This window comes from Hemicordylus capensis, chromosome 4, assembly GCF_027244095.1.
Source record: "Hemicordylus capensis ecotype Gifberg chromosome 4, rHemCap1.1.pri, whole genome shotgun sequence".
Taxonomy (NCBI): Eukaryota; Metazoa; Chordata; class Lepidosauria; order Squamata; family Cordylidae; genus Hemicordylus; species Hemicordylus capensis.
Window position 1 is genome coordinate 319,896,805 of NC_069660.1, and position 24,710 is coordinate 319,921,514.

Sequence of the window (24,710 nt, forward strand, 5' to 3'; positions counted from 1 at the left end):
TAGCCTAGAGAGGCAAAGATAAGCCTTAAAGGCCTGGGGCAGAAAGGCGGGGCGGCAAACCCACTTCCGTTAAATGCACCGCCTATTGAGGGCGAGAAAAGGGCACTGGCAGCCTCAGGGGCCCTTGAGCGTGCGCAGTACCGCCCGATAGTAGAGGAAAACTTAGTTGCTGCTCAAAAATAAACTCTGGTTGTGTGACGTCAGGGAGGAGAGTGGGGGCGGGTCTTGGGAAGCCTGCTCAGGGAGTCTCAGCCCCTTTCCGAGCGGGCGGGGTCGGAAAAGCCCTTCTCCCAAGCCAGGGCTGCCCGACTTTGGCTCTTCTGCAGATGTTGTACTCGAGCAGCACCCATCATCCCCAGTCACAATGACTGGGGAAGATGGGAGTTGTAGTCCAGCAACAGCTGGAGGCCCAAAGTTGTGCAGCCTGTCTTCAGCCCAGGTATGTGGGAACGATGATTAATATTAATAATGGGTTAAATGGCTACATTTTGTCTCCCTCTTTCCTCCAAGGAGTCAGGCTGGTGTAGGTGATTTTTCCACCACCACCCCCTTTAATCCTCACCCAACAACCCTGTGAGGTAAGCTAGGTTGAGAGAGAACAATTGGCCCAAGGTCACCTAGACAGCTTCAGGCAGGGCTGTCCTTAGGACAGGGCACGTAGGGCGGCCACTTTGCCCTGCTCTTTTAATCTCCATTAAAAATTAGCTGGGAGATTTGCCTTCGGCTCCACGTTCTTGAAGGAAAGTCCTGTCTTCAGGGCTGAGCAGGCATCTGAACCGGGGTTTCCCCCTATCCTAGTCCAGGATAGTCAAACCCAGACTCTCTAGCTGTTGTACTACAGGACCCATCGTCCCCAGGCACAATACATCACAGCTGTGGATGCTGGGAGTTGTAATCCAACAACAGCTGGAGAGCCTCAGTTTGGCTACTACTTGTCTAGTCCAATGTGACTATTTATACAAGCATGAGATTGCTGGTTCGAATCCCTGCTGGTGTGCTTCCCAGACTATGAAAGCACCTATATCAAGCAGCAGTGATATAGGAAGATGCTGAAAGGCATCATCTCATACTGTGCAGGAGGAGGCAATGGGAAACCCCTCCTGTATTCTACCAAAAACAACCACGAGGCTCTGTGGGCTCCAGGAGTCGACACTGACTCGAAGGCACACTTTACCTTGGAGCAAGAAAATCTCGGCATTTTCTCTTCCTGGAGCTGCCAGGTGCTGAACTGCTGGCCATGCTTTCAAAGCACGCTTACATGAAATGTTATCATATGTGGTGGACTTGTGATAAAGTGCAACAATTCTGGGAAAAAATTCATGCTACAATGCAGAAAATCCTTACCTGGGCTTTTTTGGTTAAATATGACTAAACCTTCCGTACCGCATAAATACACTGAGTTATCTCTATACATGATTACGGCAGCAAGGATTCTTTATGCGGCAAATTGGCGCTCCCAGATACTTCTGACACTGGATGAATGGACATTAAAGATATGGGTGTATGCTTCAATGACTAAAGTCACAGCTTACTTTAGGAATAACACAGATGAAACATTCTGGGCATCTTGGGCACCTTTCATAAATTATAATGTAGCACAAGGTTTACACCAACACCCAAGATTTGGTTTTTGTTAAATCTGAGGTTATTTGGCATACATTTATTTAGGTACAGTGGTCCCTCTACTTACGAAATTAATCCGTTCCGAATGCACATTTGTAAGTCGAAAAGTTCGTAAGTCGAAAAGCGGTTTCCCATAGGAATGCATTGGGAACGGATTAATGCGTTCCGGAGCCTAGAAAAAAGACCCAGACCCCCAGTAAGGCTTGCAAACTGCACAGGAACATTTCTTTTCAAGAATAAACAGGCAGTAAACAGGCAGGCAAGTCAAGGAAACTGCATGTAAAATTCGTAAGTCGAGGAAACCCCATCTAAAAATTTGTAAGTCGAAAAAACCGCATCTAAAACCGGATCTAAAACTGCCGTTTGTAACTCGAAAAATACTTATGTCGAGTAGTTCGTAAGTCGAGGGACCACTGTAATTATCTGGGGCATAGCAAGGTTGGAGTGGGCCCAGAGACAAGATTTTAAAATGCCCCCCCTCACTGAAGCTCAGCTCATGAAGTAAAGAAATCTTAAATGAGGCTGAATAGTGGTAACAAAAAGCTTAGTAAAACTGTGGCACATATATCCTCTGTGCCACAATAGAACATTATTTGCCAAAAAAGAAATGTACATGGAAGGCTTGGAACAGGGGAGGTGGCTGCCAGTTTCCCAGGCAGAGTCACAGGGGGGCTCTCTGCTTTCTTCATGCTAAAGAGGTCTGCCAGTCCTCTTTCTCCTGCCCTCTCTTTTCCTTTTCAGAGCATATTTACCTGCAGGGGTGGAGAAGGGGCAAACCTGGACAGGTGGGTGTGGTGACGTGAAGGAAAGCCCCTTAGTACAAGCACCCTGCTTCCCTTTATCACTACCACCAACAACACCACCATCAACATGTACAAACAACATCTACCTATGGAGAGCTGGTCTTGTGGTAGCAAGCAGCTAAGCAGGGTCTGTTCTGGTTGCATATGAAAGGGAGACTAAAAGTGTGAGCACGGTAAGCTATTCCCCACCTTAGGGGATGGAGCCGCTCTGGGAAGAGCAGAAGGTTCCAAGTCCCCTCCCTGGCAGCATCTCCAAGAGAGGGCTGAGAGAGACTCCTGCCTGCAACCTGGGAGAAGCCTCTGCCAGTCTGTGAAGACATTACTGAGCTAGAGGGACCAAGGGTCTGACTCAGTCGATGGCAGCTTGCTATGTTTTATGTCCTATGGCCAAAGGCCTTCGCAGCTGGGGAGGCTGGGAGTCGGAGTCCACACCATCTGGGGGACTCCCTGCTCCAGGGAAAAGGGGAAGGGAGCTACCCTGCCTTGCTTTCTGCTACTCGCTCGGTCACCTTACAGGGGGAGGGGGACACACCAAGCGACCTGCCCTCGCCCCGCCCGCAAATATTGATAGGAACGCGCGGCATTTTGCACACATTCAAAGCCCCCCCACTCCACGCCTTGGAGCGGGGGCGCGGACACTGAGGGCGAGAAGCCGGGTGGGGCGTCGGCCGGCTGGCCGGCTGGCCCCGCGGGACGGGAGGATGGCTGGCTCCGCCTCGGTGCGCTTCCTTCCTGATCCTCCTCCAGCCGCGCTCCCCGCCGCTGCAGCCCGGCGAAAGGAAGGCGGGCGCGGCGCGGCGCGGCGCGGCGGGTGGGTGGGTGGGTGCCGGCGGGGGAGGGCGCGCCGCTCGCCATGGGCATCGTCAAGCTGGCCGAGCTGATCAAGGAGGAGGCGCCCGAGGCCGTCAGCTCCGTCCCGCTTGGCCACTACCGCGGTGAGGGCGAGTGGGCAGGCGGGCAGGCGACCTCCCCGGACTCAGCTGTGCGCCCTGCGCCGCTGCGCAGCTCGGGGGGACCCGCGGCGGCGGCGGCGGCGGCGGCGCTCCCAAGGACCCAGCAAGAGCAGGGCGCAGGGCGGAAGGGAACGCGCCCTGCCCGGCAGCCTCCCCGAGAGAGGGCCGGGCTCTGAGGGGCAGCAGCTGCTGCTCCCGCTCCGTGTCCCGGGCGAAAAGCGCACAGTTGGCAGCTCTGGCACGCAGGCCGTGAAGGGCTGTCAAGATGGCAGCCGGCGGCACCGTGGACTGGATCCGGCAACAGATCCGCCACCAGACAGTGCTGCAGCCCTTGCCATGGAGGGCTTATAGAATCACACACACACACACACACACACTGCACTCCCCGGGCCTGATGTGATGATCCAAGCACAGGTAGCTGCAGCCAGCTCTGCTTTCCCAAGGAAGGAGGAGCTCAGCTGGAGACCTGGCAGGCTGGAGCTGGGCAAAGAGGCCTCCTGGCCACCGTGGCCACCTGGTGGAGTGGGAGCAGGGCAAGGGGTCTGCCCAGCAGGAGGAGCAGGCTAGGTCAGCACTGGACACTGGATCCCCAGAAGATGTCGGAGGACACCTCCCAGCGCCACCCAGCCCCTCCCATCATGACGGTTTGCCTTTTCTTTCTCTCCTGGCTTGGCTCAGATTGCGTGGTGGCCGTGGATGCTTCTGTGGCCGTCTACCAGTTCCGCATGGGTATGCCAACGCTCTTCAACCGCCACGGGCAGAATATCAGGTGGGCAGCTGAAGAACAGGCCAAGTCTTTGCAAAGGAGCAAAACTGCTCGCTCTGTCCGCGGCTGGCTGCTAGCAAGTGGGCTTCCAGGGCCGTGGAGGTTGCCCCAGGGAGTGGGCAGCTGTGGTCCCTCTCACAGGGATCCCCAGATGTGGTTGACTACAACTCCCAGAATGCCCAGCTGCAATGGCTTTGGCTTGGGGATTGTGGGAGTTGTAGTCAACCACATCTGGGAATCCCTGTTAGAGGGAACGCTGGTAGGCAGGGTCCTTTTCACTTCCCTCCTCTTGGCCCGTTTCCACAGTGCTTAGGCAGGTTGTTGGCCCACTCTTCAGAACTTTGCCTGTCTCTGTGATGCTGCACCCCTCTTCCAGCCCCAGTATTTCTGTAGAATGTTAAGAGTCGGAAGCAGTGTCCCCTCTCACAGGGATTCCCAGATGTTGTTGTTGTTATTATTACTATTATTACATTTATATCCCGCTCTTCCTCCAAGGAGCCCAGAGCGGTGTACTACATGCTTGAGTTTCTCTTTCACAACAACCCTGTGAAGTAGGCTAGGCAGAGAGTGAAGTGACTGGCCCAGAGTCACCCAGCAAGTCTCCTGGCTGAATGGAGATTTGAACTCGAGTCTCCCCAGTCCTAGTCCAGCACTCTAACCACTGCACCATGCTAGCTCTTACGTCCAGAATCCCCAAGCCAAAGCCATTGCAGCTGGGCATTCTGGGAGTTGTAGTCAACCACATCTGGGAATCCCTGTGAGAGGGGACAGTGGCCGGAAGGGACCTGGGAGGTCTGCTAATCCAGCCCGCCACGCAGAGCAGGACACGGCTGCACCTTCCCTGACAGATGGCTGCCCAACCTCTGTTGGGACTCCTCCAGCAGCAGTGAAGGAGAGCCCACTCCGGCACGAGGCCGGCTGCTCTGCTCTCTTAGCAGCTCTTGCAGCCGGGGAATTCTCCTTCGTGTCTAGCCCAAGTCAACTTCCTGAGTTTCCACCCGCTGGTACCAGCCCTGCCCGCAAACCGAGTTCCGGCTGTGTTGCGCTGCCGGGCTCTGCTCCACTGGCTGCTTCACTTTCTCTTTCAGTCCCTTGCAGGGGCTCTTTTACCAGACGCTGCACCTCCTGGAAAATGGCATCAGACCGGTCTTTGTCTTTGACGGGCGGCCCCCGGACCTCAAGCAGCCGTTGGTTCGTGCTCAGAACAGAACATCAGAACAGCCCTGCTGCGGGGTCAGGCCCAAGGAGGCCCACCCAGTCCAGCCTCCGGTTTCCCACAGTGGCCCACCAGGTGCCCCTGGGAAGCCCACAGGCAAGAGGGGAGGGCAGTCCCTCTCTCCTGCTGCTGTGCCTCCCCTGCTGCATCTGGTCCTGAGAGGCGTCTTGCCTCTGAGGCTGGAGGGGGCCCATAGCCACCAGACTAGTAGCCGTTAATAGACCTGGCCTCCATGAATTTGTCTAAGCCCCTTTTAAAGCCATCCAAGCTCCACGCATGATTTTATATCCGTCTATCATGTCTCCCCGTAGTCGTCTATGGGGGGGGAGATGCCTAAGTGGGAACTCCTGCTGTGCCTGGGGAGGAGGAGGAGCCCCCCAACCCCAACCCCAGGGCTGCTTCTGCCACAAGGGATGTGGGGGGGCACAAGTGGGGATGCTGTCTGTAAGGCAGTGGAGCCTGTCAAGCAACAGAGGACGCTGTGGGGTTGGGCAGCATCAGAAGGCTCCGCTTCAGGCCAAGCTGCGGCTTGCAGCTGCTGCTGACCGACAACTCCCATCACCCCCAGCCTCAATAATTGCAGCTGTAGGTGATGGGATCATGGGAGTTGTAGTCCGACAGCCGCTGGAAGCCTCCAGTTGGCCACCCTGCGCCCAAGGAAGGGGCTCCAGCTGCCCTCAGGGGTCTGTGGGGCCAACAAGGACTGAGAGTGGAAGGTGATTCCGTAACCCTTCCCCCCCCCCAACTCTGCTCCCTCTCCCTGCAGTTGGCCAAACGGGCTGCAGTCGCTTCAGCCAGGAGGGAAGCTGCAGGTGAGAGCCTTTGGTGGGGGCCCCCTTTGCCCCTCGGGTGGGTCACCTGCTTCCCACTCTGGCCAGGGCTCCGCATGTGGCCCGGCTCGGAGGAGGAGGAGGAGGAGGAGGAGGAGGAGGAGGAGAGGACCCACCCCTGTCCCCCCCCCGCCCCACTTTCAGGTTCTGCCACAGGAGGTGATGCTTCTCAGCGGCTCCCCAGACGAGACTCAGAGACCCTTTTGGGCCACCTGGGGGTCCCCTGTGTGCAGGTAAGAGCCGGAGGGGAGCTGCCGGGGGAAGCCATGCTCCTCTGAGGGTGGGGGGGGCTTCCTTCTTCCCCCCTGTTCCCAGGTCCCTGTGGGGAGAAGTCAGTCTGTGGCTGGAGCCCACCGTGTGGGGGGGTTGAGGCCTCCTCGGAGCAGGCGGCTCTCTGCCCCCGCCTCTCTGCTGGGGGAGTCCCAGGATCAGAACAAACCCAAGGACACTGATAAAAACCAAACCCATTGCCGTATCGAATACAGCCGGGGTTCTCGCTCTTGGATCCGCAGATGTCATTGGACTACAGTGCCCATCGTCCCCTTCTTTGGCCACTGTGGCCAGGGATGATGAGAGTTGTAGTCCGCCAACAATATCTGGGCAACTCTTGATACCATGTGATGTTGTCTTTATACTGCAGAGGGCCCCCCTCTCTCTCTCCCCTGCTGCTCCCTCTCTCTCTCTGGGACTAGGCTCCAGCGGAGGCAGAAGCCACTTGTGCGGCGCTGGTGAAGTCCGGGGTGGCCTGGTGCACGGCCACGGAAGACCTGGACGCGCTGCCCTTTGGGAGTCTGCGCCTTCTCCGGCATCTGAGCGCCAAGCGGGGGTGAGCACTCCAGGCCAGATGTGGTGGGAGCCCCCCGGGAGGTGGGAAGGGAGAGCAGCCTCTCTTTCGGGTACGGGCTGGCTTCCGATCCTCCATCGCTGAGGGACCAAAGCTGGTTCCCGCTCAGGTGGGCATTCGCGGGTTAACTGGGTTGTGTGAACGGCCTGTAAGAGCCCGGCAACTTATAGCATGCATCACATTATTGCTACAATTACTATTACTTGGATTATTTATAATTACGATTGCTAGGGTTTATTTATATGATTTATTTATAATCCTAGTAATGATTATATTGCTTTCTGTATAATAAATCATATCTTGCTTTTCAACAAAAAAGTTCTCAAAGCTGTTTACTTAGGAAAATCATAATAATAAATAAGAAGAGGGTTCCCTCCAGTGCCTGCTTACAGTTTAAAAATAAATACAAGGGTGACACCAGCAACAGCCACTGGAGGCATAGAAGAGCTGGGCTTGTGGCCGCAAACAAGAATTGCCCCCTTTGCTAAGCAGGGTGTGCCGTGGCTTGCATTTGAATGGGAGACTACATAAGTGAGCATTGTCAGGTATTCCCCTTAGGGGATGGGGCGGTTCTGGGAAGAGCACCTGTCTGCTTGCATGCAGAAGATTCCAAGGTCCTTCCCTGGCAGCTTCTCCAAGCAGGGCTGGGAGAGACTCTCACTTGCAGCCTTGGAGAAGCCACTGCCAGCCTGGGTAGCCAATACTGAGCTAGATGGACCGATGGTCTGACTCGGTAGAAGGCAGCTGCCTGTCTTCCTATGACGCTGTACTGTGAGTGCTCTCCCTCTGATTAGTATAAAGAAAGCCACCACTTACAAACGCAGGAACATAGGAAGCTGCCACATCATGAGGTGCTTCACACAACTGGTGTGAAGTGCCTCAAGGGGTTCTGTGGGGAGAGAGGGCTTAGCCATGGGCTTGGCACACTTCTCCCTGCAGACCATCAAAAGGCAGCCCTGGGCGGCTGGATTGGCCACCCACACAACTGCCACCACTGTCACGGAGCGGGCGGGGGCTGCAGGGATCGGGGGCTGCGTGGCAAGCGCTCAGGGCATCCTGGAGAGACCCCTGAGCCCAGGAGGCGGCTTGCAGCCTGCTGGTTGGGGGTCTACCTGTGTGTCGCCGTGCACCGTGGCAACACAAGAGCAAGAAAATGAGGTTAATGGACCGCTCGCTCTGTTAATCTCATTTAAGGGGAGGGGGAATTAGGTGGGCTGTTTTATTTATTTATTTTATTTTTTAATTTATGTTACATTTATATCCTGCTCTTCCTCCAAGGAGCCCAGAGCGGTGTACTACGTACTTGAGTTTCTCTTTCACAACAACCCTGTGAAGTAGGTTAGGCGGAGAGAGATGTGACTGGCCCAGAGTCACCCAGCAAGTCTCATGGCTGAATGGGGATTTGAACTCGGGTCTCCCCGGTCCTAGTCCAGCACTCTAACCACTACACTATGCTGGCTTCAAGGGCTAGCTGCGTTGGGCGCACTGGGTTCGTGAGCCCGGTGGTTCCTACGATCCCTGGAAAGCGGGCTAAGCTCCCTTAGCCAGCTTTCCAGTGACTGTGAGAATTGCTTCACTGAACCAGACCTTTGGCCCATCTAGCTCAGGATTGTCTCCACAGCCTGGCAGCGGCTTCTCCAAGGTTGCAGGCAGGAGTCTCTCTCTCAGCCCAATCTTGGAGATGCTGCCAGGGAGGGAACTTGGAACCTTGTGCTCTTCCCAGAGCAGCTCCATCCCCTGAGGGGAATCTCTCACAGTGCTCACACTTCTGGTCTCCCTTTCATATGCAACCAGGCAGACCCTGCTTAGCTAAGGGGACAAGTCAGGCTTGCTTCCACAAGACCAGCTCTCCTCTCAAAGGTGCCGCTTTGTCCAGCTAGCACTTAGCAGGAGTAACAGTGCCCAGAGTTTTGGGGGGTAACTGGACATTGTGTGAAAAGAAGCCATGTGATACTGTTTTAACTGTGTTTTTAATAGTTTTAATGTCTTAAACTTTTTATTTGTTGTTTTTATTGTTTTGTTGTAAACTGCCCAGAGACTTGCGTTTTGGGCAGTATACAAATGTGTTTAAATAGAGAGATAGATGTGCAAATAAATCTGACACTATTAAGAGCTCTGAAGCCTCCCCACAAGACAAACAGAGAAAGCTTGAGGGGATCTAGGCCTCTCTTTCTGTGTGTGCTTATCTTATCTCTGCTTTGGAGCTCATTTCCCCTTGATAGTGCGAGGGGGATGATTGACAGGCAACAATGATTCTGTGGTTGTTGATGGACTTAGCTGAAGGACAACGAAGACAGAAAAAAAAACAAGGCGACTTGTCACACCTTAAGGACTCTTGCAATGATAGCAGAAGCTTATGGTTTACTTTATCAGATCTTTGTCATCTGATGAATGAAATCAGCATTCTGTTACAATACTCTGATGGTTTTTAAGATGCCAAAGATCCTGTTGTTTTTAACCAGAAAAGGTTTGCAGGGCTAGCCTTAGGCCAACAAGACAGATAAGAAGCAAATGGATAAGCCCTTGAGGGAGGAATTGGTGGCCCATGACTGTTTGTGTGTGTGCCTGTGGAGTCTCCAGAATCCATATATATGGAGAGTGGTGCTACTCAAAATACAAAGGGGGGAAAAAGTAACCACTCAATACAAGAAATATACAAATGAATGAACTTCTTAAATCACTTCATAAATACAAGTCACTTATTATACATGAATCACTTAAGTCACTTATAATAAAACACTGAATATACATGAATCACTTGACAAGGTTTCACGATGATAAGTCCTTGTTTCCCAAGGAGCTTCCTCAGAAGTGGAATTGTTATGTCCCAAACGTGATAAACTTTACATCCTCCCTGGTGTATGGAGTTCTTCAAAGTATCCTTCAAAAATGTTTCTTCAACTCCTCCAAAGGGAGTGTAGGTTGTATCAACATTCATAGATTTCTCCAAGGGAGTTAGACAGAGTCCTTCTAAATACAAAACACAAACCATACATAAAAGAAAACATTTGCAAAACATGAGAGAAAACATATACAACATACTGAAATTCATATGTTAACATCAAAGATAATTACCCCAAAGGTGCAACAGTTCACAAACTGCAGCCCAAGCTGACACCCAGTCGTATCAAGCTGTCTTACTACAGCTTTATAACACTCTCAGTCATTCTCAGCTGCTAAACTCCTAATCAGCCACTATCTGGCACTCTTCATGCTTAATTAGGGCACCACAATTACAAAAAAACAAGATAAGTCTAAATTCATGTTTAAACCATAATGTGACAGGGAATTTAATCTGTGTATATAAAACAATTCTTGTCTGTTTAACCATCTTACTGCATCAACCTTACAGTATCTAAATGTTTCTTTTCTAAAGGTGGAAATCACCACAAATTTAAAGTCATCAGGCTGATGACCAGCTAGCAAAAAGTGTTCAGTGAGTGGTGCCTCTAATACTCCATTTTTTATTTTGTAGTAATGTTCTAAAATATGTTTTTTAACTGGACGTGTGGTGCAGCCAACATATAACTTTAAACATGGGCATATAATAACATATATGGCATAAGCAGAATTACAGTTGGAGAATTCTTCCAAAGGCTGGCCAGTAGGATGTGGAAAGACTTTAGTGGACAATGAAAACTTGCACGCAGCACACATCCCACATTTGAAATGGCCCTTAACCCTTGACATAACTAACCTCTCCTGTGGCATATCAGAGTGTATCAAATAGTTAAACAAACTTATATTTTTCCTGAAGCCAATCAGCGGTGGTTCCTCACAACCTGGAATAGTATTAACCAATGGCCAATATTTGAGAACCACTTTTTAAATTTTATTACTTAGTAAAGAATAATTCAGTCCCCATGTAATCCTGCGTGGTATGGACATATCTTTGGTCTGAAATAGACATCTCCTCTGAATGCTGTCTGCACGTTGTCTCTCTCTCTCTTAATAATATGCCAAGGACAATCCCTATTCAGCAATTGTACCTCAAGCGTCCTGGCAGATTTCTTCTAATCAGAGTCCAGGGTGTTGTTTCTTTTTAATCTGAGGAACTGCCCATAAGGTAAATTATCTTTTAAATATGATGGAGGAGATGTCTATTTCAGACCAAAGATAAGTCCATACCATGCAGGATTACATGGGGACTGAATTATTCTTTACTAAGTAAAAAAATTTTGAAAGTGGTTCTATATAATATAAGTGGTGACTTATATTTATGAAGCGATTTAAGAAGTTTATTCATTTGTATATTTCTTGTATGGGGTGGTTACTCCCCGCCCCGCCCCCCTTTGTATTTTGAGCCTTCAGAGCATGGCTTACATCTGGCTACACGGGGCCGTATGTTGGGTAGCTCAGCTCTAAGTGAAGCCTTCAGTGGAATACGCTCTTGTTGCAGCAGCAGCAGTTCTCAAAGTTGGGTCCCCAGGTACTGTGGAGCTACAACTCCCAGCCACAATGGCCTTCCGAGGGGCTGGGGATGATGGGAGTTGTAGTCCAGCCACCTCTGGGGACCCAAGCTTGAGAACCCCTGTGCTGCTGGATGGGGGTTTCTTTGGCTTACGTCCTGGGATAGGGAAGAGGGACAGTTCTCAGCCTGCCCCTTCCCAAGGCATAAATCGCCCCCGTGCTCTTTGCTCTTTCTCCTCCAGTGACTTGGAAGAGATCTCCTTGCCTGTAGTTCTGCAGAAGCTGGATATGACTCAGGAGCAGGTGAGAGGCATTGGTTGGGGAACCGGGGAAGCGATTCCTTTCCTCTTGGGAGCTCCACTTGCTCAATTCAGTTAGCCCAACTGAATTGGGGAAAGGAAAGAGAAGATCCTTTAGACTCCCGCAGGGTTGACTAGGACCCAGTCCAAGGCGGTAATCCCACTGTTTGGGGGTTCTTCCCTTGATTCCCTCGCAGTTCCGTTGCTCTCTCTTCTTCTTGCCTCCCAGGGGCAGCTGTCCTTTCTCTGTTGTTATATTCCTTGATGCAGTGGCTGGCCTTTTAAGCAGAGCTGGAGGTGGGTCTGGCTGGCCAGAATGCTGCATGGCCTGATGGCAGTGCTGACATGGGCTGGGGAATTCACACACCCGGCTGGTCAATTTGCCTTCCGTGCATCTTTTTGTGGATGGGAAACTGGATCAGAGAGTGCCCTGGTGATTCAAAGGACTCACTCCTGGGTCAACTGTCTTTCTTTTTCTCCACTTTCCTTCTTGCTGGTGAATTCCTTCCTTCAGGCTGAATTATTGCATTTATGCAGATGACATCCAGTTTTTTCATCTTCTTTGAGTATTACTTAACTGTGTGGTCTGTAGTTTCCTCCCAAACCCCCACTGGTTGGGTTGAGTGTGGGGGGAGGAGGGTGCAGCAAGACACAGAGGTGGAGAGAAAAGGAGCAGTGCTTTCTCTCTCTCTCCTCTCCATGCCCTCCCACCTCATCCCACCAGCTTGGCCTCCTCCTTTCCCTGAATGTAGTTTGTGGACCTCTGCATCATGCTGGGCTGTGATTATTGTGAGAAGATCCGGGGACTTGGCCCCAAGAAGGCCCTGAAGCTGCTGCAGCAACACGGGAACATCGAGCAGGTCCTGAAGAGCGTCAATCCTCAGGTAATGCTGCTGGGGCTGCTTCTTTGGTCCCTCATGAGCCCCTCTACCGCCATCTTCTCCCCTGGCCCTCTGTGAAGGGGAAGTCTGGGATGCTCGCCCACCTTGTTTGACCCATTCCCATGCTTTAGCAGCAGCTTGGCTGACCCACAGAAACGTGGCAGCTGAGTGTGTCAGTCGGGCTATGGGTGAACATATAAAAGCAGGGCTAGTAAACAATCAATTTGAAAGACTTCTAGACTGTTTTCCTTCAAGGCTAAAAACTCTGAGCATGAAACGGAAGGGGGAAAGCAAAACACCTTAAAACAAGTCACAGCACCAGAACATTAAAATATGATGTATAAAACGGACCAACCACCAAAGCTTACAGCTCTAAATATACTGGCACCATAAGTCCTTTTTCAGTGTGTGAGCCAAAGGCTTGATTCAGACGTTGCTTTTTTTTAAATGTACACTGAAAACCCCCCCACAACCTTCAGGATATATCATATGATAAAATGTGATTGTCAAAATGAGGCAGACTCCTGTTTGGAAGTGGAGATCACCCAGGTATGTCCAGAGCAGCACCAGGACTGGCCATGGTTCCTGGTCATGGGCACAGGGCCCGATGATGCCCAGGAAGGCCTTGAAGCCGGGGTCTTCAGACTACAAATCCCACCATCCCTACATGCAAGAAGGCTGTTGTATCCAACAAGAGGTTGAGGACTCCTGCCTTAGAGGGAGTCCACTCCACAGTTCCGCTATGGAGGGTTTCTGGCATTTCTGAGACCCCTCCGCGGCCATGATCCCAGGATCCCACTCTTCTCCCCTGTCCCCCCCCCCTTGTCTCTAATGCCCTCTGAGGCGGATTCCCCTGACCCTGGTCCTGCAAATGCCCCTGGCCACTCTGCACCTGTTCCTTCACGCACACAGCTTGCCAGAGGCCAACCCAGAGCATCATAGGCTTCGTAGTCTGTGCTTGTCACAGAAAAAAGCGTCGTTTGCTGTGAGTGGAAATGTGGTGGTGGTGGTGGGGAGACCCATTGCCCGTCCGTGCAGCCCTTGTGCGTGGTGGTCGTGGCTAGCCTTGGGGGCTGCTGAGCGTGTGTGTGTGTGTGTGTGTGCGTGTGTGAAGGGCACGGGGCTTCCTTCGGGCAGGCTCCCACTCAAGGCCCCCCCGTGCCCTCCTCTTTGCAGAGACACCCACGGCCTGACCACTGGCCCTTGGAGGAGACCCGCCGGCTCTTCCTGCGGCCAGAGGTGGCTGACCCGAGCCAGGTGGCGCTGGAGTGGCGGGAGCCTGACGAGGAGGGGCTGGTGCAGTTCCTTGCTCACGAGAAGCACATGAAGTGAGTGGTGCCGCTCTGGTGGGACGCCCATGCATGCCCTCTGGGAACGTGGTGGTGGTGGTGGGGTGGGCAGGGCACAGCAGGCTGTGGCTGGAGAGCTCCGTCTGGTGGCGTTTCTTCTCAGCGGGTCCCAGCAAATGTCCCCAGGCCATAACCCCTTCTCTGGCTCCTGACTTTGGGGCCGGAATTGGCTCCTCCATATGGCCATCCATCCTCTGTGGTTGGCAGACGCACTGCTGCTCCTCACTCCTCACGTGCTGCTGGTTGAGCCCCGATTTAGTGTGTCAGGCGCTGTGCACAACTTGGCAGGGTGGCCGTGGTGGAGTGGCTATAGGATGCTGCTAGGCTGACAGGACGCGAATGGAGGCCAGGAGCAAGCAAGGGACCCGAGACTCCTGAGAGCAGGGGAGAGGGAGGGTCCGCTGGCAGGGGAGGCGTGTGGGCAAGGGGCTGAGGGGCAGAAGGCGCTGAGATGGGGGGCAGGAAGGAGAGGAGGAGGCTGCCAGCAGGTGAGCTTGCTTGGAACTGAAGGCATCAAAGAGAAGTGAGAATCTGGGCAAGCGAAACTTCTCTCCCCTGGAACAAAGGAAGCTGCCTTCTACTGAACTGGTCCATCGGTCCGTCTAGCTCAGGATTGTCTACACAGACTGGCAGCGGCTTCTCCAAGGGTGCAGGCAGGAATCTCTCTCAGCCATGTCTTGGAGATGCTGCCAGGGAGGGAACTTGGAACCTTCTGCATGCGAGCAAGCAGGTGCTCTTCCCAGAACAGCCCCATTGTTTCCAACATAAGAACAGCCCTGGTGGATCAGGCTCAAGGAGGCCCATCTAGTCCAGCATCCTGTTTCACACAGTGGCCCACCAGATGCCGCAGGAAGGCACAGGCAGGAGTTGAGGGCATGCCCTCCCTCCTGCTGTTACTCCCCTGCAACTGGTACTCAGAGGCATCCTGCCTCTGAGGCTGGCCTCTGACTAGTAGCCATTGATAGACCTCTCCTCCGTGAAGTTGTCCAAACCCCTCTTAAAGCCATCCAAGTTGTTGGCTGTCACCACATCTTGTGGCAGAGAATTCCACAAGTTGATTATGCTTTGTGTGAAAAAGTACTTCCATTTGCTGGTCCTAAATTTCCTGGCAATCAATTTCATGGGATGACCCCTGGTTTTACTGTTATTTGAGAGGGAGAAGAATTTCTCTCTGTCCATTTTCTCCACATCATGCATGATTTTATAGACCTCTATCATGTCTCCCCGCAGTCATCTTTTTTCTAAACTAAAAAGCCCCAGGTGTTGTAGCCTTGCCTCATAAGGAAGGTGCTCTAGGCCCCTGATCATCTTGGTTGCCCTCTTCTGCACCTTCTCCAGTTCTACAATGTCCTTCTTTAGATGTGGTGACCAGAATTGTACGCAGTACTCCCGGTGTGGCCGCACCATAGTTTTGTATAAGGGCATTATAATATTAGCTGTTTTACTTTCCATCCCCTTCCTAATGATCCCTAGCATGGAATTGGCCTTTTTCACAGCTGCCGCACATTGAGTCGACACTTTCAACGAGCTGTCCACCAGGACCCCAAGATCCCTCTCCTGGTCAGTCACCGACAGTTCAGGTCCCATCAGCATATACTTGAAGTTGGGTTCTTCGTCCCAATGTGCATCACTTGACACTTGCCAACACTGAACTGCATTTGCCACTTTGTCGCCCACTCCCCCAGTTTGGAGAGATCCTTTTGGAGCTTCTCATAATCCGTTTTGGATTTTGCTACACGAAAGAGTTTGGTATCATCTGCAAATTTGGCCACCTCGCTTCTTACCCCTGTTTCTAGATCATTTATGAATAAATTAAAAAGCACCGGTCCCAGGACAGATCGCTTGGATCAGAACTCCCCCGAGGTGCTGGCAAGACACCTTGACGATGCTTTTTGTTTAAAGTGGGGAAATTAGCTTGGCTTGGGGAGCAGTTTGGCTTGTGTATCAGTTTAAGCCAGTTTGGTGTATTGGGGGAAATGAGGATATGTAGTTGCAGTTCAAAGCTCTATTAAAGGTAAAATGGGGATTACAGAAGGGAAAAGGAGAGTTTGGTTAAGCAAGGCAATATAAACAATTTAGCTCAAGTTCTAAATGAGAGCCGTAGTAAAGACTTGTAGCAATTTGGCTTGAGTTCCAAATCAAAGCCTGCTTAAAGGCCTGCGATGCAAAAGTGCCTGAAGAGAAAGGAAGAGAGGCAGAAAGAGAAGTGAGGGAGAGCTTAGAGGGAGGCAAGGAGTTGGAGAGGAGAGCAGGTCTGGTGGTAGCAAGCATGACTTGTCCCCTTAGCTAAGCAGAGTCCGCCCTGGTTGCATCTGAATGGGAGACTTGAGGTGTGAGCAGAACTGTAACATATTCCCCTCAGGGGATGGAGCTGCTCTGGGAAGCGCAGAAGGTTCCAGGTTCCCTCCCTGGCAGCATCTCCAAGATCGGGCTGAGAGAGATTCCTGCCTGCAGCCTTGGAGAAGCCGCTGCCAGTCTGTGAAGACAATACTGAGCTAGCTAGACCAGTGGTCTGACTCAGTATACGACAGCTTCCTGTGTTCCTCTTTTCCTAGTTATTACTGATCCTTCCTAGGCGTGTTTCGATGGGCAATGGCTGAGCAAATGTGCCTCTTTCTGGGGTGTAGCGTGGGATAGAAATGGGGAGAAAGAGCAAGGTGGGCAGCAGCAACCACAGCTCGTTTGTGGGACTCAGTAGAGCCCAGGTAAAGTTACAGCCCGAATCTTCCAGCATCCGGCAGTCCTTTCTCGCCTTTCCTCTGAGCTTAGACATTGTGGCTTGGCTGGGATATCTTCTGTATCCAGAAATGGCAAATACTGACTCACTCAGGAGTCTTCTCCTGCCCTGGAGGGCAAGGAGTTCCTCTGCATACCAAAAGTGTCTATGGCTGGCTGGATGCAATCACTCTGACACAGTATCTCCTCAAACAAATGCAAGAGAAAGAACATAAGAACAGCCCTGCTGGATCAGGCCCAAGGAGGCCGATCTAGTCCAGCATCCTGCTCCACACAGTGACCCACCAGATGCCGCTGGAAGCCACAGGCAGGAGTTGAGCAGTAGCTGTGCAAATGTGGGCATGAGCTTGGTAGGCTCCTGTGTGTGTGGACTTATCCCGCACCTTCCAGGTGCAGAGAGATGCTCAGATAGCTTGCTAAGGATGCCCTTTCCTTGTCTTCATCAGCCAATTTGTTCACATAGAAGGGTTGGGAAATGTGCCACCTATCTTGCTCTTGCCTTAGAGCTGTTCATGTTATTTTTTAAGTGGGGAGGTTCCTTCCGTTTCAATGGGTCTGCCTAGCTTTGGCCATACATCTTTCACAAGGCACAAGCAGGTCCGGTTTTGGTCTGTCTGTCCGCTGGACCTAGGAGCATGAGACCAGCATAGCCTGTGCTAACAACCTGTTTTAAGCCAAGTCCTCTTGACTGGGCAGGGTGAAAAGTTCACAAAGGAGCAGGATTCCATGATCCAGTTCTCTTGAGGCATCTGATAGAGGGGTGCTTTGCAGCATGACCCTGAAACATAGCTTTCTGGCAATATCATCCTCTAATAGGAATCTCATGACTTGTCCCCTTAGCTAAGCAGGGTCCACCCTGGTTGCATATGAATGGGAGACTAGAAGTGTGAGCACTGGAAGAGATTCCCCTCAGCAGGGGATGGAGCCACTCTGGGAAGAGCATCTAGGTTCCCTCCCTGGCAGCATCTCCAAGATAGGACAAGATATATATTTTTTAAATAGGACAAGATTTTTTAATTGAACCAACAAACTACCAAAGCATACAGTACGTTTCCAAGTTCCCTCCCTGGCAGCATCTCCAAGATAGGGCAAGAGAGATTCTTGCCTGCAACCTTGGAGGAGCCGCTGCCAGTCTGTGTAGACAGTCCTGAGCTAGGTAGACCCAGCAGCAGCCTCTGTGGTGACATGGCCAGTGGTTGCCGCCTGCTGCAGCTGCACTTCTGCCTGACTCTCCAAGGGATTGCTCGGGTGGCTTTGCATGGCCTCGTCAGGGGTGGCCCACCCAAGGCTCTCCCTCTGTGGTTGGACTACAACTCCCACCATCCCTCTGGCCTTGGTGGCTGCTGGGGTGATGGGACTCCTGCACTAGATGGACTTTTTGATTTTTGAACCCCAGAGGGTTCTCCATCTGTTTGTGCAAACTGCCTGCTTTACCAGCAAAGAAGGTGTGGACTTCCTCCAGAACCATTCAAAGTGCAGGACGTCCCTAGAGCTTTTATACAAAAGACACCTGCACACAAATGGCATGTTTTGAGCACCATACAGTCAACAAACTGGTCAGTCTGGCTTGGGTGGAGGTTTTCCAGCAGGGGCAGGCTGGGGCCCCGGGAGTGGGCTAAAGTGGGCTTTGGCGAGGGGCCACCTCCTTCCTTCCTCCCCTCCCTTTCCCTGGCGATCTCCAGAGTGGGGCTGCTCCAGAGACCCTCTGACCCGAGTCCCTCTTCCACAGAGAGAGCCGCGTCCGTCAACGGATGGAAAAGTGGCGGCAGACCCGCCTGAAATTTGCCCAGGCCCAGCTGCCGGGCCCTGGGGCTGGGGGGAGCCGGAGGAAGCGGACGATGGGGGATTTCTTCCCGGTGAAGAAACGTCCACGCAAGGTGAGGAGGAGGAGGAAGCCGCAGCAAGGCCATGCTGGGTGTTGGGGCAGCAGCTGCTAGCGGAGGTGCAGAGTGGGGCACATGGGGGCAACACACAGCCTCGGCATTGCCTTGGCGGAGGGCTGAGTGGGCCCTGCACCAGATTCCAGCCACTCCATTTCCGGAGAGGGTGGTAGTTGACCCTCCCCCTCGAGCTCTTTTCCTGCTTTACCGGTTCTGCCCTGATTTGAATCCCAACCCACCTTGCTCTCCCCAAACTGCTATTCTTCAGGCAGGTACAGCTCGCCCTATGGAGCCGGGGCGGGGGTGTGGGGAGTGGAGGGCCAAGGGGGCACAGCCGCCTCTCCTAGTCCCTGAGCTCTGCTTGCTCTTCTCTCTCCCACCCCACCCCGCCCCAGTGTTGATGAGAGCTGTGCTGCCTGCAGGCTGGCCATTCCGTTAAGGACAGCCGGCAGGCAACACAGCAGCTCCCATTAACACTGGGATGGGAGAGAGCAGAGCACACAGAGCTCCAGGAAGCAGAAGCAGCAATGCCTCCTTTGGCACAGGCATCCCCCCCCCCCCCCGCTCCTGGACAACCACTCCTGTCTTGAGGGAAAAGGCAGTCTTCCTTTTTTCCACAGAGGCTAAAGGGCAGCTGGGAGTGGGGAGCAAAGTCAGCAAAACGGCACAGAGGAAGGGTTGATCCCCATCCCAGCACTGCTGGCCTTGTCTTTTGAAAAAAGACACTTTTGGGGGGAGAAATGGTTTCCTAGGTATGGCAGAGGGGAGTTCAGTAAAATGAGCTGGGGGAGAATTCCTCAGTGCTTAGTGGGGAGATTCTGCACTGCACTCCTGTCTGGTGTGCCCATCTTTGGAATCCAGTGTGATCCTGCCCCCCCCCCCAGGATATCATAGAAGCCAAGAAGACGCAGGAAAGGGCAGGTTATAGCCAAGGGTTTGGGGGTCAGGGGGAGGACAGAGGCAGCTGGGTGGTTCTTGTTTTTTGGGTTGTTGTTTTTTAACAGTGGCTAATTTTGGACATAGTCGGGTTTTATAAATGTATGCACACTGTTCTTGTTCTCTCTTCCCATAGTACTTGTTTTCTCTTCCCATAGTAGAATTTGGGGTGATCTAAGGTAGCACATTCATAACAAACAAAAGTCCATTTTTTTCATTTTGATGCTCACAATAGCACTACAGAATTTCTTGCTCCTGGGTGTTGAGAGGTCCTGCAGGGTGAGTTGCTTCTAAAGGGTGTTACGCAGTTTCCTGGAGGAGAGGTCTCTTGATGGATATTAGCCATGACAGCCCAAAATTGAAGCTCCTTGTTAAGGGCACTGCACCAGCTTACCCGCTACGAACTAGAGTCAAGCCACAGGGTCTGGCAGATCCCCCTGTGCCCGGCCTGAATGCTCCCAAGGGGCTTCTGTTGGAAACTGAGTCCTGGCCCAGATGGGCCTTGGGCTGCTTCAGGGTCCAGGAGTGCCATTCTTGCATTCTGAGCAGGCAGGCATAATACCCTGTCCTGAAATCAGGGAGGGCTACAGCACTGGGGATGTCACCTTGCTGGGCTACATCCCAGCGAGCAACTTGCTCCATCAAGGGCCAGAGGTGGAATAATACCCTCGGCGCTGCCTCCCCCGCCAGGCCTTGCCTCCCTGCCTGGTGGAGAGCAGAGAGCTTTCAAGAGGCAGCAGCCCCCACAGCCCGGCCTGGAGTCTAGCACGCGTCCTCCTCTGCTCCACCAAGTCCCTCCTGGTCCATTTTTGGTGCTGCTGTGGGGCTTGGGAGGGGCACAGGGGTGCTTGGTGCAGAAGAGGCCAGTTCATGTGGAGGGCTTGGGCTGAAGGGGAGCCAATAACTACTGGCCCAGAATGGGTGTCCTCCCGTCAGCCACTGAGGAACATCTCTTTGACCTAACAGGAGCAGGGAAGATCATTACTGCACACAGCACCTAGTGCTAGCAGAGAGGAAAAGCAGTCTTTCCTGTAACAGGAATTCACAGCTGCTGTTGAGGGACTGACTGACTGATTGATTAAGTGCCGTCAAGTCGGTGTTGACTTTTAGCGACCACGTAGCAAGATTCTCTCCAGGATGATCTGGCTTCAACTTGGCCTTTAAGGTCTCTCAGTGGTGCATTCATTGCTATCGTCATCGAGTCCATCCACCTTGCTGCTAGTCGTCCTCTTCTTCTCTTTCCTTCAACTTTCCTCAGCATTATGGACTTCTCAAGGGAGCTGGGCCTTCACATAATGTGTCTAAAGTATTATCATTTGAGCCTGGTCATTTGTGCCTCAAGTGGAAATTCAGGATTGATATGTTCTAGGATCCATTGGTTTGTTTCCCTGGCTGTCCATGGAATCCTCAACGCTCTTCTCCAGAACCAAAGTTCAAAAGCGTCAATACTTTTTCTATCTTGCTTCTGTTGACTAAAGCTGTTGACTATAGCTCCCATAATTCCCAGTTGCAGCCGGAGATTATGGGAGTTGTAGCTAACAACATCTGGGCATTGTTGTTAGAAAGAACACTGGAAGGGAACACCATGCTCTTCAAACGCTGCAGCCAGTTGGGGTAGGAATATGGGGGTGGTGGCGGCGGCAATAGATGGTGTTGTCTTGATGACCCCCAGCCAGGTGCGATCCTCGTCAATTGGACAGAATGCATATCGGACTGAAGAGTGAGTTCTGGGCTCAACTCTTTTCTCAACCATGGATTTTCCTGATGCACACTCACTATATTTTGGCTTCTCATCGACTGAATGTGGATAATGAGAAGCTCTATCCATGTGTGATGTTCAGAACGTACTGAAATAGGTGTACTGTGAGTGCATGAATGCCAAAGAGAACCTTTATCCTTCTCTCACATAGCACTAGAACTCGGGGTCATCCCATGAAACTGAAGGCCAGGAAATGTAGGACCAGCAAAAGGAAGTACCTTTTTCACACAACACATAATTAATCTGAGGAATTCTCTGCCACAGGGGGTGTGGTGATGGCCAGCAGTTTGGATGTCTCTTAAAAGGGCTTAGATGAATTCATGGAGGAGAGGTCTACCAAGGGCTACTAGTCTGAGGGCTATAATCCACCTCCAGCCTCGGAGGTAAGATGCCTCTGAGTACCAGTTGCAGAGGAGCAGCAGCAGGAGAGAGGGCAGGCCTTCACTGCTTACCTGTGGGCTCCCCAGAGGCATCTGGTGGGCCAATGTGTGAAACAGGATGCTGGACTAGATAGGCCTTCTTGGGCCTGATCCAGCAGGGCTCTTCTGATGTTCTAATACAGTTGTTCACACGTTATTCTCAACGTACATCCGGTAGGGCATGCACAGTCTGTATTTCATTCTGTCCCTGTGTTGGCTTTGGAAATGGACACATGTGCAGTCATTCATGCACAAATACCTATGTGTGTGCAGACCACCTGCATGCCATGCAGGAAGAGTCCTGCCGCTTCCTCCACCCTGGGAATGAAGGAGGGAATGGTTGCAAGGCAGGACCTCCTGTGGCGTGCCAAGCATGATTAGCCACGGTGAGGGGAGAGAGGCAATGAGGGCACGCCTTGTCCTGAGAGAGCCCTTCGATGGAGCCGAGCTGGGCTGCGTGTCACTCACTCTGACCCGGCTGTTCCTTTCCACAGGCCCCCGAAGCCCCGTCTTGCAGGAAGAGGCAGAAATCCCAGGAACACTCCAAGATGGAGCCGTGTGGACTGGAGCCAGCACCTCCCCTCCCCTCTGACGCGCAGCAGCATCCCCATGCCAGCACGGCCACGTGCCTGGACCCCCAAGTGCCCCAAGAGAAAGGCCCACAAGGATGATGCAGGGAGCGCTCTGTGACCGGAGGGGCAGCGCCCACGGGTGCTGCTGAGAGCCCCTCTGTAGAGCATCGCAGAGCGACGGCACGCCGGGAGAGGAGCGTGTCTGTCCTCCTGCTGGGCGTGGCTGCTTCTGGGACCTCTCTTGCTCTCTTGGTCGCCTTGTTTTGGTGGTGTCTTTGGCCTTGGAGGAAACCCAGGGAGGAGGCCAGCTGAGGTGTGCTAGGGTGGCTCTTCTCCTTCCCTTTCTGCAAAAGAGAGCAGAGCCGCCATTTCTGGGCTTGTGTGCTCTGAGTGGTCCCTGCCGGGTGTGGAGAATGGACTCCTCCAATGACCCCAGGGCCTCTTGGGGGTCACTAAAGTGGTTGTGGTTGGGATGGTCAGGCTGGCTGCTGATCCCGCACAGCCAGTGCTGCTCCTCCCGCTGACTGGGCTAGCGGCACAGGCCTTCTGGAGCCTGTCGGGCCCTCCTCCTCCTCCTCCTCCTCCTCCTCCTCCTCCTCCTCTTCTCAAAACAGCTGCCTGTTGCTTAGGAAGGTTTCTGGGCTGTGACAGGCCAAACGCCACTCTTGGTCTGGCCAGGTCAGAAGTCTAGAGCGGACCCCAGCTCCAAGCTCTGCTCTAGCCCTGACCCTCACTCCGGGTTGATATGGTGGGTTCTGTTGGAGATGCAACTCCTGATGGCATTGACTCTTCGCACCAGCCACCCAGTTGACCACCAGGGGCGGGGCATTAGGGGTAGAGACAGCCAGGAAGGGCGTTCCCCCTCTGACCAGGCTTTCTCTGCTCTGATTCCCCTGAGTGGGGGTGAACAGACTTCCTACAAAAGCAAAGGAGGCAGAGCCTCCTGGCCTCTGATTAAAAAGCCATGTCATGCAGGTAACTGGACCAGTGCAAAAGCTGCCTGGCAAAAAGTGACACACACACACACACACACACCCCACACCTTCCCTGAATTCTGTGCATACTTAGTAAAGCCAGAGTACTCTGCCGAAGCAGAGGAAGCACTGAAGTTAAAGAGCCCCTGAGACACGGAATGCAGCCAGGGCCAAGTTCTACATCGGTTATGTAGATTTGGTGCAATACCTCCCTTGTGTTCTGTGTTTCCTCTGAATAGCTACAGCCTCTCCAACTCCAGCACCTGCTGGCATTCCCCCTTCTGTTCTCTCTGTCTTGTAAAGTTGTCCTGCCTTTGGAACTTAGCACAACGAAAACCCTATCAAAAGCTCTGCTCTCCAACCCCAGTGTGTGCCTTTTGTGAGAGTTGTGGGAGTTTGCTGGCATCCACGGCTGGCTTCTGCCCAAGAGCCTACTTGGCTGAACCGCCACTCATGTGCTCACCTCCTTTCCCCCTGAGTGGAATTGCTGGACTACTGAGTTTCTAAGTGGAAGCATTGGGTTGTAGGATCCAGAACCATTGAGCTGAAATCATGCATCTTGTGCATTTCTTGTGTGGGTGTGCTGTGTGGAGGCCTGCCCGGGGCTGCCCTGGATGTTCTCAGAACCCAGAGCCCTTGGGTCACTCTCGTTGGGGCCTGCCATGGGTGGATCCCTGTGCCCCTGAACCCCTTGACTCTAGAGCAAAATCCTTGAGCCACTGAGGCTGGGCCATTCCAGATCCGCACCGCCTGCATACTCTAGTGCGGACTGCCTGGAGAACTGAGCGCTCTGCTAGCTGTGGGTACATGGAGTGCCCCAGGTCTTGGAAGCTGGAGTCAGGCTGGCACCTCACGGCCTCTCCTTGTCCTCCACTTTGGAAAAACCTCTGTGGTTGGGACCCTCCAAATCCTTCCCAGTGGAAGTTACCCCTTATGTCATTGTACACAAGGCAGCAGATACAGGACATCTGCTCTGAATTATCTCTCTCTGTATCTCCTATGGAAGTCACAGTCCTTGGTAGTCCTACAAAGACCTTCTGTCCACTTTCAACACCCACCCACCTCTAGGCTACTTGAGCAGTCTTTTCTCCCCTCTTATCTTGTCCTGGGGGCTGCCTTCACTCCCTGCCCAATTGTGAATGTATCAAGATTGCCAAATACTGCTTTTTTTTTTTACATTGTGCTTCTGCATTTTAATAAATACACTTTATCTCTTGTTTTCAAAAGCCTTTGTGTAGTGATGGGAAGGACTGGAGGGAGGACTAGGCCTCACTGAGAGTAACTGCTGGGAGGGTGGGCCTTTCCTAAGAAGGGGGAACGCCCGGGAAAATCAAAACAGAAGGACCAATCCTGAGGACTGGGCGGAGACTTCACACACAGACACCAGCAGAAGAAGAGAAAGCTTTGTTCTGTTTGTCCTCCTCCTCTTGTCCAAAGAGTGCCTTGAGGAAGCAGCTGGC

The 24,710-nt window shown here is 52.6% G+C and overlaps 1 protein-coding gene across 1 annotated transcript; it reads left to right on the forward strand.

Annotated features, from left to right (window-relative positions):
* Positions 1-3,239: 3,239 nt before the first annotated feature.
* Positions 3,240-24,469, forward strand: LOC128325078 (probable flap endonuclease 1 homolog). The gene is made up of 11 exons (XM_053250495.1): positions 3,240-3,361; positions 4,058-4,148; positions 5,234-5,336; positions 6,128-6,173; positions 6,336-6,424; positions 6,884-7,017; positions 11,688-11,748; positions 12,497-12,628; positions 13,802-13,953; positions 18,440-18,587; positions 22,199-24,469. The coding sequence occupies exons 1-11, from the start codon at positions 3,280-3,282 to the stop codon at positions 22,373-22,375; spliced, it is 1,215 nt and encodes a 404-aa protein (XP_053106470.1). The 5' UTR covers positions 3,240-3,279; the 3' UTR covers positions 22,376-24,469.
* The last annotated feature ends 241 nt before the right edge of the window (positions 24,470-24,710 follow it).

Excerpts from the sequence above, each read along its gene's own strand:
- LOC128325078 (XM_053250495.1), top strand. The coding sequence starts at position 3,280 with ATGGGCATCGTCAAGCTGGCCGAGCTGATCAAGGAGGAGGCGCCCGAG. Across the intron at positions 6,425-6,883 it reads TGGGGGTCCCCTGTGTGCAG|GCTCCAGCGGAGGCAGAAGC; the intron begins GTAAGAGCCGGA and ends CTCTGGGACTAG. Across the intron at positions 7,018-11,687 it reads CATCTGAGCGCCAAGCGGGG|TGACTTGGAAGAGATCTCCT; the intron begins GTGAGCACTCCA and ends TTTCTCCTCCAG.